Source organism: Bubalus kerabau, chromosome 8 (assembly GCF_029407905.1).
Source record: "Bubalus kerabau isolate K-KA32 ecotype Philippines breed swamp buffalo chromosome 8, PCC_UOA_SB_1v2, whole genome shotgun sequence".
Taxonomy (NCBI): Eukaryota; Metazoa; Chordata; class Mammalia; order Artiodactyla; family Bovidae; genus Bubalus; species Bubalus kerabau.
This window is the reverse complement of record NC_073631.1, coordinates 43271957-43285737: the sequence shown is the minus strand read 5'-3', so window position 1 is coordinate 43285737 and position 13781 is coordinate 43271957. Positions and strand designations below refer to the sequence as shown.

Below are 13781 nucleotides of genomic sequence, written 5' to 3'. Positions count from 1 at the left end.
ACTTCTAAATGATCATTTTAGGGGAATCACATCGGTGTCTGTATATGGAGGAAAGTGAGCATTGCTTCCATTTCAATATTTTAGAGAGGTTTTGAGGAGAATTACTAAGTGCTCCTAATTGGAGTAAGAATTTCACAAGAACTTGAGATTAGGACAAGGTTAATTTAACTGACCATGGCAAGACTAAACATGGAAGACTGAGCAGCTTATTCTGTTTAAAAAAAGAAGCAACAACTTGCCTTGACATCTTACCGGATGATATGTTAGGAGTGTGAAAAACTCATTTTATATCACCAAAAAGTGTCTGAGTATGCAGAGAAACTATCACCACTATTGTTTTCATTGTTTCCATATATAAATATAAATATATATGCTGCTGCTGCTAAGTCACTTCAGTCGTGTCCGACTCTGTGTGACCCCAGAGACGGCAGTCCCACCAGGCTCCCCCGTCCCTGGGATTCTCTAGGCAAGAATACTGGAGTGGGTTGCCATTTCCTTCTCCGATGCATGAAAGTGAAAAGTGAAAGTGAAGTCGCTCAGTCATGTCTGACCCTCAGCGACCCCATGGACTGCAGTCTACCAGGCTCCTCCGTCCATGGGATTTTCCAGGCAAGAGTACTGGAGTGGGGTACCATTGCCTTCTCCGATAAATATATATATATATAATTTATGTAGGTACCAGAGTATGAATTAATAAACTTTGCCCTATTTAAATGCCAGTTCACACAAGAGTTAAAAGAAGTGGAAAGTATAAATTGCTTATCTGTGTTTCTAATCTTTATTGATCCAACATCTGCTTCTCTTTCTTTCCTCCTCCACACTCCCTTCTTATCCTTCATACTGAGTTATATCAGTTAATCATTTAATATCTTCATCCTATTCAGTGCGAATAAAACATACTATCAAATAATCCATTTCTCCCTAGGTGGGGAACTTTCTCCTAAAAGGTCAAAATTTTGGACAAATACTTCTCAATTTTCTTTTTGCAGAACTGTTTCTGTCCATGTGGTTTCTAATTAACAACATTTGGCAGTTTTTGTTTTATAATCTGGTCACTTAATGGTTTCAGGCACTTCCTTTATCTCAACAAGATGCAGACTTCAAGCAAAACATAGGCCAAATGGCTTAAAACATTTCTTAAACTTAGCATTTGTCACATCTAGGCTAATCAATAGTTATTATTTTAGCAGACTTACTGAATCATAATAGAAAAAGTGATGTGAGAAAGGTGCTCTTCAAATGATCCTTTTCTTTTTTTCTTTTTATTCCTAAGGCATCTCTCCTATTGGCCAAGTTACTGTGGCATGATTAATGGTACAGGTAAGAGGATATGCAAGTGAAAAAGAAAGTGTTAGTCACTCAGTCCAGTCCAACTCTTTGCAACCCCATGGACTGCAACCTCTGTCCAAAGAATTCTCCAGGCAAGAATACTGGAATGGGTAACCATTCCCTTCTACAGGTGATATCCATGACCCGGGGATTGAATCCGGGTCGCCTACATCGCAGGTAGATTCTTCACCGTATGAGCCACCAGGGAAGCCCAAAAGAGCATATGGTTCGTGGTAATAATCACACTGAAACCAACCGCTTTCTCCCAAAAATCCACTTCCATATCTACAATGTTCTGGGAGTTGAGAGTATGCATTTACATATCTCTGTATCCCTACAACATAATTCAGAGTCTATATTTTTATGTAGGCTTGCTAAATGTATGTGTAATGTGATGAAATTTCTCAAAATTAGGCATCAAGGATGAGCCTTTACTGTATTCTGGGGAAATGTTTTCTTTGTACACATGTAATGAACTCCTTCCTGACCACAGAAGTAAAACATTAGAGAAGTTTAGAGTAGTGATTACACCTTTATAGGTGTATACTACTATACTGTATACTACTATACTATATAGTATTTACATTATACCTGTAATATAGTGATTTATACCTGTAAATACTGTATAGATAATCATTTAAAATTGAAAGAATTAAAATATTAACATAATTACAAAAGGAAAGTTATGCCTCCAAAGACTTCAAGCTGAAGTAGAATCAGTGAACTTTCAAGCAGAACTCTATTTTGAATAAGATGGTCAGAAAGAGAGAGAAAAGAACAGCAGCAACAGAAATAAGGTTCAGTCAGTTCAGTTCAGTTGCTCAGCCGTGTCCGACTCTTTGCGACCCCATGAATCGCAGCACTCCAGGCCTCCCTGTCCATCACCAACTCCCGGAGTTCACTCAGACTTACGTCCATCGACCTGTACACTAACCATGAGAAATGTATGCAAAAATGAACATTCTGAATTAGAGTTAGGAAAAAGTACTATGTACTTAGATTTAGAGTATGGTTGCTGCTGCTGCTGCTGCTAAGTCACTTCAGTCGTGTCCAACCCTGCGCGACCCCAGAGACGGCAGCCCACCAGGCTCCCCCGTCCCTGGGATTCTCCAGGCAAGAACACTGGAGTGGGTTGCCATTTCCTTCTCCAATGCATGAAAGTGAAAAGTGAAAGTGAAGTCGCTCAGTTGTGTCTGACTCTTAGCGATCCCATGGACTGCAGCCCACCAGGCTCCTCTGTCCATGGGATTTTCCAGGCAAGAGTACTGGAGTGGGATGCCATTGCCTTCTCCAAAGAGTATGGTTAGATCCAGTTTATTACTCTTCTTAAAATAAAGCAAATATATGCCTACTAGTTGAAGAAGTACAATTATAAAAAGCTATGTGAATCAAATGCCATGAAGTGAGCTTTCAGTTGCTAAGAAGCAGAAAGTGAAAGTCACTCAGTCACATCTGACTCTTTGTGACCCCATGGACTATACAGTCCATGGAATTCTCCAGGCCAGAATACTGAAATGGGTAGCTGTTCCCTTCTCCAGCAGATCTTCCCAACTCAGGGATTGAACCCAGGTCTCCCGTATTGCAGGCACATTCTTTGCCAGCTGAGTCACCAGGGAAGCCCAAGACGACTGCAGTGGGTAGCCTATCCCTTCTCTGGGGGATCTTCCCAACCCAAGAATCAAACCAGGGTCTCCTGCATTGCAGGCGGATTCTTTACCAACTGAGCTATTAGGGAAGCCCTGAAGAACAGTATAATGTTTATAAAGTCAGTTAGGCAATACTTTATAGGAAAGTAATATAATAAAGATGAAAAAAGTTAAATACACAGTTAGATGAAAGGTATGGAATAAAAAGCAAACATGCAGAATGTTTACTTTTCCAAATGTGCTGATGAGTTTTGCATGTTTACTTAATTTTCTACTTTACTTAATTTTTAACACTCGTAGAGAAAAACAGCAAAACCGTTGTTAACTTTGCTTTGTAGTGCGCTTTGAGTCATGAAGTATATGAAGAAATTCCTTTCTAAGTAGTTCTTTCTGCCAATAAATTGTCAAGTGTACCAATACCACTAACTCTAGTAATTTCATAAGCATAAACTTCATACTGTACCCTCAGACACAGACAGAAATATACTGTTGTTTAGTCACTAAGTTCTATCTGACTCTCTTGCGACCCCATGGACTGTAGCCCACCAGGTTCCTCTGTCTATGGGATTTCCCAGGCTAGAATACTGGAGTGGGTTGCCATTTCCTTCTCCAGGGGATCTTCCTGACCCCGGGATCAAACCTGTGTCTCCTGGATAGCAGGCAGATTCTTTACCACTGAGCCACCTGGGAAGTTGAAATATACTGTGCTTCTCCTAAATAGTAAAAGGGTCTTTATGGGAGAATGGCATTGAAACATGTATAATATCATATAAGAAATGAATCGCCAGTCCAGGTTCCATGCAGGATACAGGAATCTTGGGGCTGGTGCACTGGGATGACCCAGAGGGATGGTATGGGGAGGGGGGAGGGGGGTGGGAGGGGGGTTCAGGATGGGGAACACATGCACACCCGTGGCAGATGCATGTTGATGTATGGCAAAACCAATACAATATTGTAAAGTAAAAAAATAATAATAATGAAAATTTTAAAAATAAAAAAAAAAAAAACATAAAAAAAAGAAAAATATTAAACATTTTTTGTCCAAAACTAGGCAATGGCAACCCACTCCAGTACTCTTGCCTGGAAAATCCCATGGACGAAGGAGCCTGGTGGGCTGCAGTCCATGGGGTCGCTAAGAGTCGGACACGACTGAGCGACTTCACTCTCACTTTTCACTTTCCTGCACTGAAGAAGGAAATGGCAACCCACTCCAGTGTTCTTGCCTGGAGAATCCCAGGGACAGGGGAGCCTCGTGGGCTGACGTCTATGGGGTCACACAGAGTTGGACACGACTGAAGTGACTTAGCAGCAGCAGCAAGAAACAAGACATTTCTTTTAAAAAGCAGGTAGAGGACTTATAAATAATAATAACATAAATACATGAGCATCAGGCACAAAGTTAAAAGAAGAAAATAGCAGTAAAATAAACTAGGAGCAAAGGTTGATTAGACAGGCCAGGGTCTCCAATGAAACCCTGTGAAAGAGATTCTTGGTTATGGCACTAGGAAAAGAGACTAATGAAATGAAAAGGCTCTAAGGAGTTTTAATCATGATTTTGAAGTACTTCCTCTACCTTCTTCAACAAACTTAAAGAGATATAAACTGATAATATTGATTTACATTTTAATGTATTAAAGAAAGAGAGCCTGGCTGACATCAGTTATCTTATGACCATGACCCACTGTATTGCTGGTCTCTATGACATAATCTTCAATGATATTTCATATGATTTTTTTTTTAAGATTTTCAATGCATTCTTTTCTTTTATGACTAAGGTGTTGGGAAGGCAGTCATAGACAATGCCCATTTAGGAACAATCTTGGGAATTTAAGCTAATTTTCAATATTCCATACTCTCAATATCATGATCTAATTCACTGTGATCATCTGTTGTATTTCACTTATCACAAGAGTATAAGGGTAATGCAATAAGATCACAAGGTTAGTGCATTTACCAAAAAAAAAAAGCATGTATTCATAATTGAAGGATAGGTTTTACTGTTTTGAACAAACACATTCAGTGGTGGCTCATTTTGGTGATATTCATTTGTGGAGTAAATGGAGGAATTATCTAGCTATTTCTTCTTATATCCACTGTATGCCATGGATTATAACTATAGTGTTCACTTGCTAAGTTGTGTCCAACTCTTTGCAATCCTATGAACTGTAGCCTGCCAGGCTCCTCTGTCCATGGGATTTCCCAGGCAAGAATACTGTAGTGGGTTACCATTTCTTTCTCCACGGGGTCTTCCTGACCTAGGGATCAGACCCACATATCTTGGTTGGCAGACAGATTCTTTACCACTGAGCCACCTAGGAAGCCCTCATAACCATAGCAGAGATTCAATAAACTCAACAAACGTCCTTTTTAGTTTCATATGTGCTTTCCCCAACCATATTCAGGAAATTCTATTTAGTGAGAGAATTCAATAAATGACTTAAAAATATTAATCTGCTATTAGGGCAGATGAATGAATCACTATTTAAAGTAAGAACAACATTTACCAAACAGGAGTTCCAAATGAACCTCAAGGTAAGAAAAGTGCTACTCTACATATATAGTAGGGGTTTCAAAAAATAAACACAATCACAGTTTTAACAACAAGTGGTTTTGCCATTGTACACATTTTAAACTTTATTTTTAAGGCGTAGGGAAAGTTAATATGAATGGATACCAGTGAATGTGTATAGTATATAGACTTGTTGAATATGGTTGCTACTGGCCATATTTACACTTAAGCAGCCAGAACAAATGGACATAGGCTGTAAGTAAATATTAGATCTGGTGTTTTGTTAATTATTATGTTGATTACAAGTTAAAATTATATTTTGGATATGGTGGGTGAGATAAAATATACCTGATACTTGTTTTATTTTTAAAATGTGGCTTCTTGAGAATATCAATGTTATATGTACAGTTTGCGTTATATTTCTCTTAACCAAGCTGAAATCAAGATTTCTAGATTTTTCTAGGACACATACTCCACCTAATCCCTTGCCATTGGCTTGATTTCTAAACAGACGGAGCCACATTTCCACCTTTCATTGAGAAGAATCAGGTACTACAATTCTTTTCCGCTGACATTTGCAGGTAAGACAGTCACTGATATAGTGCTGTAAGTCAGAATTCTTTCACCAAGTGACAAAACACAGACCCAGAAGTTCATACTTAATAATCATAGTATTTAAGAAAAATAAAATACATTCTCTAGGAAGTTTTTCTTGATGTATTAAAAATGAATACATTAAAACATGTATAATATCATATAAGAAACGAATCGCCAGTCCAGGTTTGATGCAGGATATAGGATGCTCGGGGCTGGTGCACTGGGATGACCCAGAGGGACGGTATGGGGAGGGAGGTGGGAGTGGGGTTCAGGATGGGGAACACGTGTACACCCGTGGTGGATTCATGTTGATGTATGGCAAAACCAATACAATATTGTAAAGTAAAAAAAAACAATAAATATAGAATTTATAATGTTATCAAGCTTTTTAACAAATTGAAAGTTGTAGAAGAATATTTTGCATAATGCAAATAATTTTCTTCTTTTTCATTTTTAAGCAAGACATTCTCTTTCTTTTGCTAAACTAGTAAGATGGTAGGGCATGGCCCCACCATAGCAGCCTCATTCTCAGTAGTGTGTTCACGGCATCCTCACAGACATCAAGGAACAGATTGTTCTTACAGAAAATCAGTAAGGCAACAGAGATACTAAATGACACAACAGAGCAATTAGACTTAATTGATATTTTTAGACCATTACATCCTAAGACAACCAGACTACTATGAATTCGTTTCAAGTGCACATGGAATATTCTAAAGGGTAGACCACAAACTAAGACATATAATAAGCCCAAACAGATGTAACAATTTCTAAAATGCTTAGAAATTAAGCATCTTTTATGACCATAATGGCATGAAACTAGAAATCAACCACAAAAAAGAGAAATGAGAAAAAATGATTACATGGAGACTAAACAACATGCTACTGAGAAAAAAATCTATGATGAAATCAAAGAGGAAATTAAAAATACCTTGAGACTAATGACAATGAAAATATAACCAAACAAAATCTATGAGATGCAGCAACTGCAGTCATAAGAGGGATGTTTATAGCAATACAGGTCTTCCTCAAAAATAAGAAAAATCTGAAACAAAGTAACTTATCTAGAACACACTCACACAATATACACAAAAATAAATGCAAAATGGCCTTAAAAACCTAATATAAGAAACACCACCGTAAAACTCCTAGAAAAGGACCTAGGCAAAATATTCTCTGACATAAATAGTAGCAACGTTTTCTTAGGTTAGTGTCCCAGGGCAATAGAAGTAAAAGCAAAAACAAACAGGTAGGACCTAGTAAAACTCATAAGCTTTTGCATAGCAAAGGAAACTATAAACAAAACCTAAAAAGGACTTACAGACTGGGAAAAATTATTCACAAACAATCAAACTCAAAAGGGTTTAGTCTCCAAGAGATACAAACAAGTGACACAGCTCAATATCAAAACAACAACAACCCAATCAAAAAATGGGCCGAAGACCTAAGTAGACATTTCTCCAAAGAAGACATACAGATGACTAACAGGCATGTGAAAATAACGTTCAACATTGCTAATTATCAGAGAAATGCAAATCAAAACTGCAGTGAGGTATCACTTCACACCAGTCAGAATGACCATCATCAAAGCATCTACAAATAATAAATTCTGGAGAGGATGTGGAGGAAAAGGAACCCTTCTATACTGTTGATGAGAATGTAAACTGGTACAGCAGTTATGGAAAACAGAATGGAGGTTCCTTAAAAAATAGAGTTGCCAGCAATCTTACTCCTGAACATATACCCAGAAAAGACAAAAACTCTAAATAGAAAAGGTATATGCACCCCAATTTCTGAGCAGCACTATTTATAACAGGCAAGATATGCAAGCAACCTAAATGCCCATTAACAGATGAATGGATAAAGAAGACCTGGTATATATATACAATGGACCATTACTCAAGACATAAAAAGAATGAAACAATGCCATTTACAGCAACATGGATGAATCTACTGATTACCATATTAAGTGAAGTAAGTCAGAGAAAGACAAATATCATATGATATCACTTACATGTAGAATCTTTAAAAATGGTACAAATAAACTCATTTACAAAACAGAAACAGTTTCACAGACATAGAAAATCAACTGACAGTTGCCAAAGGTGAAAGTGGAAGAGGGATAAACTAGGAGTCTGGAATTAAGAGAGACATACTGCTCTATATAAAATAAACAACAAGGTCCTAGTGTAAACCACAGGAACTATACTCCATACCTTGTAATAATGGAAAAGAATCTGAAAAAGAATGTGAAACTCTTTTGCAACCTCATGGATTGTAGTGCTCTGTCCAGGGAATTCTTCAGGCAAGAATACTGGAATGGATTGCCATTTCCTCCACCAGGGGATCTTCCCAACACAGGGATCAAACCCAGGTCTCCTGTACTGCAGGCAGATTTTTTACCACCTGAGCCACAAGGGAATCCCAGTCACATAAATATTTAATCTATAGAAGAAAGTAGCTCTGAAAATGCCTTCAATATAACTGCTCCATAGTAATTTTGAAACAAAAATTATTTTCAGAAGAGTTTGAAAACAAAGGTAAAAATAGTTCATACTCAGGTATTGAGCCCCGGTGTATCATAACATGGGCTTCCCTGGTGGCTCAGACAGTAAAGAATCTGCCTGCAATGCAGGAGACTTGGGTTCGATCCCTGGGTTGGGAAGATGCCCTGGAGAAAGGAATAGCTACCCACTACAGTATTTTTGCCTGAAAGAATTCCATGGACAGAGGATCACAAGAACTTTTTTCTAGGGAATTAAGCAAGAATTCTAACAAGATTATATCCATATTTTCTAATTTAAAGCAATAATATAAATTTTAAAATAAGAAAAAAAAAAGAATCTCCAGAATGAAGTTGAGGTTCCCAAATGAAGCTCTTTCTTATCTGTGTTTAGGTCATTTTACGCTGTGTTTGGAGCCGAAATTAATCTAAAAGGAATCCCTGTGTATAGATTTGTTCTTCCATCCAGGATTTTTGCATCTCCACTTCAAAATCCAGACAACCATTGTTTCTGCACAGAAAAAATTATCTCCAAGGGTTGCACCTTATATGGTGTGCTAGATATTAGCAAATGCAAAGAAGGTATGCAAAAGTTCTCATGTCACAATTCATGGCCTAATCTGCAATATTCTTTAAAATGTAAACTTCACTCAGGATTCCTTTTCTACAAGAAATCTAAAGTGAGAAAGCAGTAAGGGCAGAAAGTAAGGGTAATAGTAGGATTTTGTTTTCATTTTTGTCCCACTTTCAAGGCCCCAGTTGTTTCAGTGTTGCAAAATTTCATTTAGATAAAACCACACTGATACTTCCCTGAGCTACTTTGGAAAATGTCTCTTTAGGTCCTCTGCTCATTTTTTAATTGCGTCATTTTTTCAGTTGTGTGAATTCCTTGTATATTTTGGATGTTAGTCATGTGTTTTGTGAATATTTTCTCCCACTCCATAGGCAGCCTTTCATTTTTGATGTTTCCTTTTCTGTGCAGAATCTCTGCTCCTTCTAGATATAGAACAAAATGAAAATAATTCCCAGAATACCCTGAGCATCCCAACTTATCTATCTGACATTTTTCTAACTTTTTTACCCTAGGAAATGGTAAATAAAAGTAAGCATATTTCAAGATGTCTCTGAAACAAAAGTTGATTCAATCAATAAATTGGGAGTCTCTCTCATTTTGCTCATCTTCTTCATGTCAGAGTAGGTGAGAATAAAGAAAGAAAAGCCTAGTAGGTGATAATAAAGAAAGAAAAGCCTCTTAAATAAATTCTCAAAGACATATTACTTCCTGAAACATGAAGGTATATGGTTGTATTAATAACTATGTGTTCAGTAGCTAAGCTTTATATACTGAAAATAAACACTTAAGGGATGCACAATAGAAGTTTATGTTTTATTTCTGATCAAAAGTGATCAGATGTGATACTTTTCCCTCACCCTTATCCCTCAATTTCTATTCAAAGCAACTCTATGTTTCTTTTTCTTTTTTTTTAAGTTAAAACGCTTTATTTTCAAGGGAATCTTTTCTGAGTGCTATGTGAAATGAGGAAAACAATTTATCCCAAATGTTTCTTAAACACTGTTTTCAGGAAAACCTGTGTACGTTTCACTTCCTCATTTTCTACGTGCAAGTCCTGAAATTGCAGAACTTATTGAAGGCTTAAGTCCAAATGAAGAGGAACATAGCACATACTTAGATGTTGAACCTGTAAGCAAATATATTATTGATCTGATTGGTTTAGTACTTTTTACTGAAAGAAAAAGTCTCTTCTTTCTGTTAATCACATTTATGATCATATTTATTACATCACAATCTAGATAAATTAATTTTTTAGTGAATTATAGTTGATTTACAATGCTGTATAATTGCAGATGTATAGCAAAGTGGTTTAGTCATATTTTTATATATATGTATATATACATATACATATATATATATATATATTTCAGATGCTTTTCCCTTATTAAAAAATACTGAGTGTAGTTCCCTGTGGTATATGGTAGATTCTTGTTGGTTATCTAGTCTACATAGAGTGATGTGTGTATATTTACTTACTTTTACTTCAAGGAAAATAATGTTGGTTGTTTTCCTATTGTTGCTTATGAAATACCAAAGTAATTCTATTTTACTTTTTCAACATATAAAGTTTTATAAGCATTTTTAATTGTTCATAATTCATGAATAGAAATGATGGATATGATTCTAATTGAATTAAAACAATTTAGTATAAATTACAATTTTATGCTCATTTTATATTTATCTGTGAATATTGCTTATATGAAGGGACACTGTAGATTACAAGGAACTAAAAGATTTTATGGGTATATGTACATTTAAAGCAAGATATACTTAGTATCAAGAAAAATCTATTAAGTTTCCTGTACTGTAACAGTTTCAACTTTTAATTTATTTCAAATATTCTTTTCAAAAGTTAAATGGCATGCCAGAATTTTAGTAGCCGCATTTCATTTTAAATAATACTAGAAGTAATGCTATAATTATACTGATGATACATAGGTTCCGACTGAATATATTTTTGACCATATATAGTTGAGGATTTAAACTGACTATATGAGTTCTAGATTTTACTACTATTGTTGATTTCCCAAAACCAATTCAGATAAATATCACAAATCTAACTAAAACCTTGATAGTAGTTTGGGCAAAGAAATTGTGTGTGTGTGTGTGTGTGCGCGTATATACACATGTGTGTATACACTCGTGCATATACACATAAAATGTAATTATGAAGTTTTATGTACATAATATTTAATATGCTCAATTAATAAATAAATTTCATAACTTTTAAGTACTACAGTTTCACCTTAGTTTCTATAACAATAACCTTTTGGATATTATAAATGAATTATTTAAAATAAGTTGGTGATTATTTTAGTTTCTTTCTTTTTAGGTAACTGGATTCACTTTACAATTTGCACAACGGATGCAGATCAATATACTAGTTAAGCCAGCAAAAAATATTGTGTGAGTCTCTTAAACAGGTTCATTAAATTTTTAGTATTTTCTTGTCAGAAACTGAGTATATGTATGAAATTAAGTGGAAATAGTACAAAATTAAAACTTCTTTGGCTTAATATCATGAAATAATTACTAAATGCTTATAACTTTTATCTATAATTTAGAATTATATCTAGTACATATTGAAATGGTATTTATACATGTTCTGGAATTAGTATTTGGTGACACTGCTCATTTTGCTAGTAGTCCAAATATTTCCATAACAATTGTTTTTAAAATTCAAGTTTACTGGGTATAAATTATCAAAAGGGAAAATATATACTTACAAAAAGTCAATCTAGTTAGAAATCTGTTTTAGAAAGATTTATAAGAATGAAAGATGTCTGAGAAACAGACATATTAAAATTTAAATGATTCATTATAGGGAAAAAAATCAAGAAACAGTAATTTGTATTTTTTTTTAAAGAAAACAGTTTTATTCCTACTTTGAAAAAAATTCCTTGAAAAGAGTTCCTTGAAAAATACAGTAGCACAGTACAATAGCTGGCTTTTTTTTAGAATTTTTAAAAATGTTCAGAAATTTCTGAACACTTAGTTACACTAGCAGTTACTAACATTTGTATTAAATATTTGTATTATATTAGTATATATTTTCATAATTATTTTCAATGTTTATTACAGAGCATTAAAGGATCTGAAGCACAACTATTTGGTGCCTATTCTTTGGCTTAATGAGGTTAGTATTTTTATCTATTAGTCACTAAAAATGATAAACTTCCTACATAGAAAAAGGTTTCAATGTTAGAAAATAGAATATACATGTATAGAATTTGAAGTTGTATATGTGTCCATTACTTATACAAGTGAGTTTATATATTATTAAATATATAAATATTTTCAGAGAACCAAGCTACACAGAAATATCAAGGTTTACATTAGTTTCCAGTGCTTTTATTTCTGGAAGATGAAGTACTTCCAAAAATTTTAGATTATTTTCATAATACGACTAGAAAACATTTTTCTTGTCATACTGCTTGTGCTAGGAAAGAGGCATGGATATATGTAACTCCAAGAACTCACTGTGAATATTATAGTGCTAATAAAAGCAAGTCAAGCTTATAATGAGCAAGTAAGAATAGGTGTCAGCAGTCTACCCAAGTACCTGACAAGATATTTTTAGTACAAATCATTGAGTCCATTAACCATAGAATTAGGAAAAGCACTGCAGAAATCTTTAGAGGAAAGAAACTGTTGACCTTTGCCATTTAAGAAACATCCTTTGGAAAACGTAAAGATATTTCCATGAGACTGTTGTATAGATCAATAAAGTCAGTGCATATAACATGTTCAAGGGAGGAAAATTGTATTTCTCTTATTTTATTTTTAATTTTATTTTTTAACTTTATAATATTGTATTGGTTTTGCCATATATCAACATGCCATCTGCCACAGGTATACACGTGTTCCCCATCCTGAACCCTCCTCCCTCCCCATACCATCTTTGATATCCAAAAGGACTTTCATTGGCTTGTCTTATAAAGATAACTAACACAGTGTTTTCATAAAGGACTGATACAAAAGTGGAGAGTTTTGAGTAACTTGTTAAGCTAATGAAATGAAATAATGCTAATAGTTATCTTGATTGCAGACTGCCACTATTGGTGATGAGAAGGCAGAAATGTTCAGAAATCAAGTGACTGGAAAAATAAACCTCCTTGGCCTGATAGAAATGATCTTAATGAGTATTGGTGCAGTGATGTTTATTGCTTTTACAATATCATACTGTGCATGTAGATTGAAGAATGCAAAATAAGTAAGTAAAATATATTACAATATATATATGGCTCTAGTAACATTCATTTATATATTACTTGCTATTTCATCAAAAAGGGGTTACAAGTTAGGCTGTAAATATTTCTGCACATGTCTGGCCAGCTATCATTTCTGATACATCCTTGAAGTTTTGAAGCTTACTTTTTCTTATTTCTAGCTAGTTAATTATATTACAATTACAGCTAATTAACAGATCACTAAGGAAGTTTATGTAAAATTGAAAATGGTGGATATTTGGGGAGACTGGAATTTACAACAGTAAAGAAAATAAAAAGGAAAAGTAAATAAGCTAAAAATTAATGAGAAATGAAAACAATAAATGATAGAGATAAAATAAGATAAAATATACCACTTTAAAATGAAAATAGCATATTAATATAAACAGGATTT

General features: G+C 34.8%; 1 protein-coding gene and 1 long non-coding RNA gene across 2 annotated transcripts in view; one reads left to right on the top strand and one right to left on the bottom strand.

Moving 5' to 3' along the window:
- LOC129659064 (platelet glycoprotein 4-like) overlaps positions 1-13740 on the top strand; it is a 38080-nt gene extending 24340 nt beyond the window's left edge. Inside the window, exons 7-13 of the mRNA XM_055590136.1 lie at positions 1274-1320; positions 5996-6065; positions 8979-9166; positions 10168-10286; positions 11491-11564; positions 12240-12294; positions 13207-13740. Coding sequence (XP_055446111.1) covers positions 1274-1320; positions 5996-6065; positions 8979-9166; positions 10168-10286; positions 11491-11564; positions 12240-12294; positions 13207-13371 — 718 coding nt within the window. The 3' untranslated portion in view covers positions 13372-13740. The remainder of the gene's footprint in view (positions 1-1273; positions 1321-5995; positions 6066-8978; positions 9167-10167; positions 10287-11490; positions 11565-12239; positions 12295-13206) is intronic.
- The window catches only part of LOC129659067 (uncharacterized), an 89597-nt gene that overhangs the window by 37155 nt on the left and 38661 nt on the right, over positions 1-13781 (bottom strand). The window lies entirely within an intron of this gene.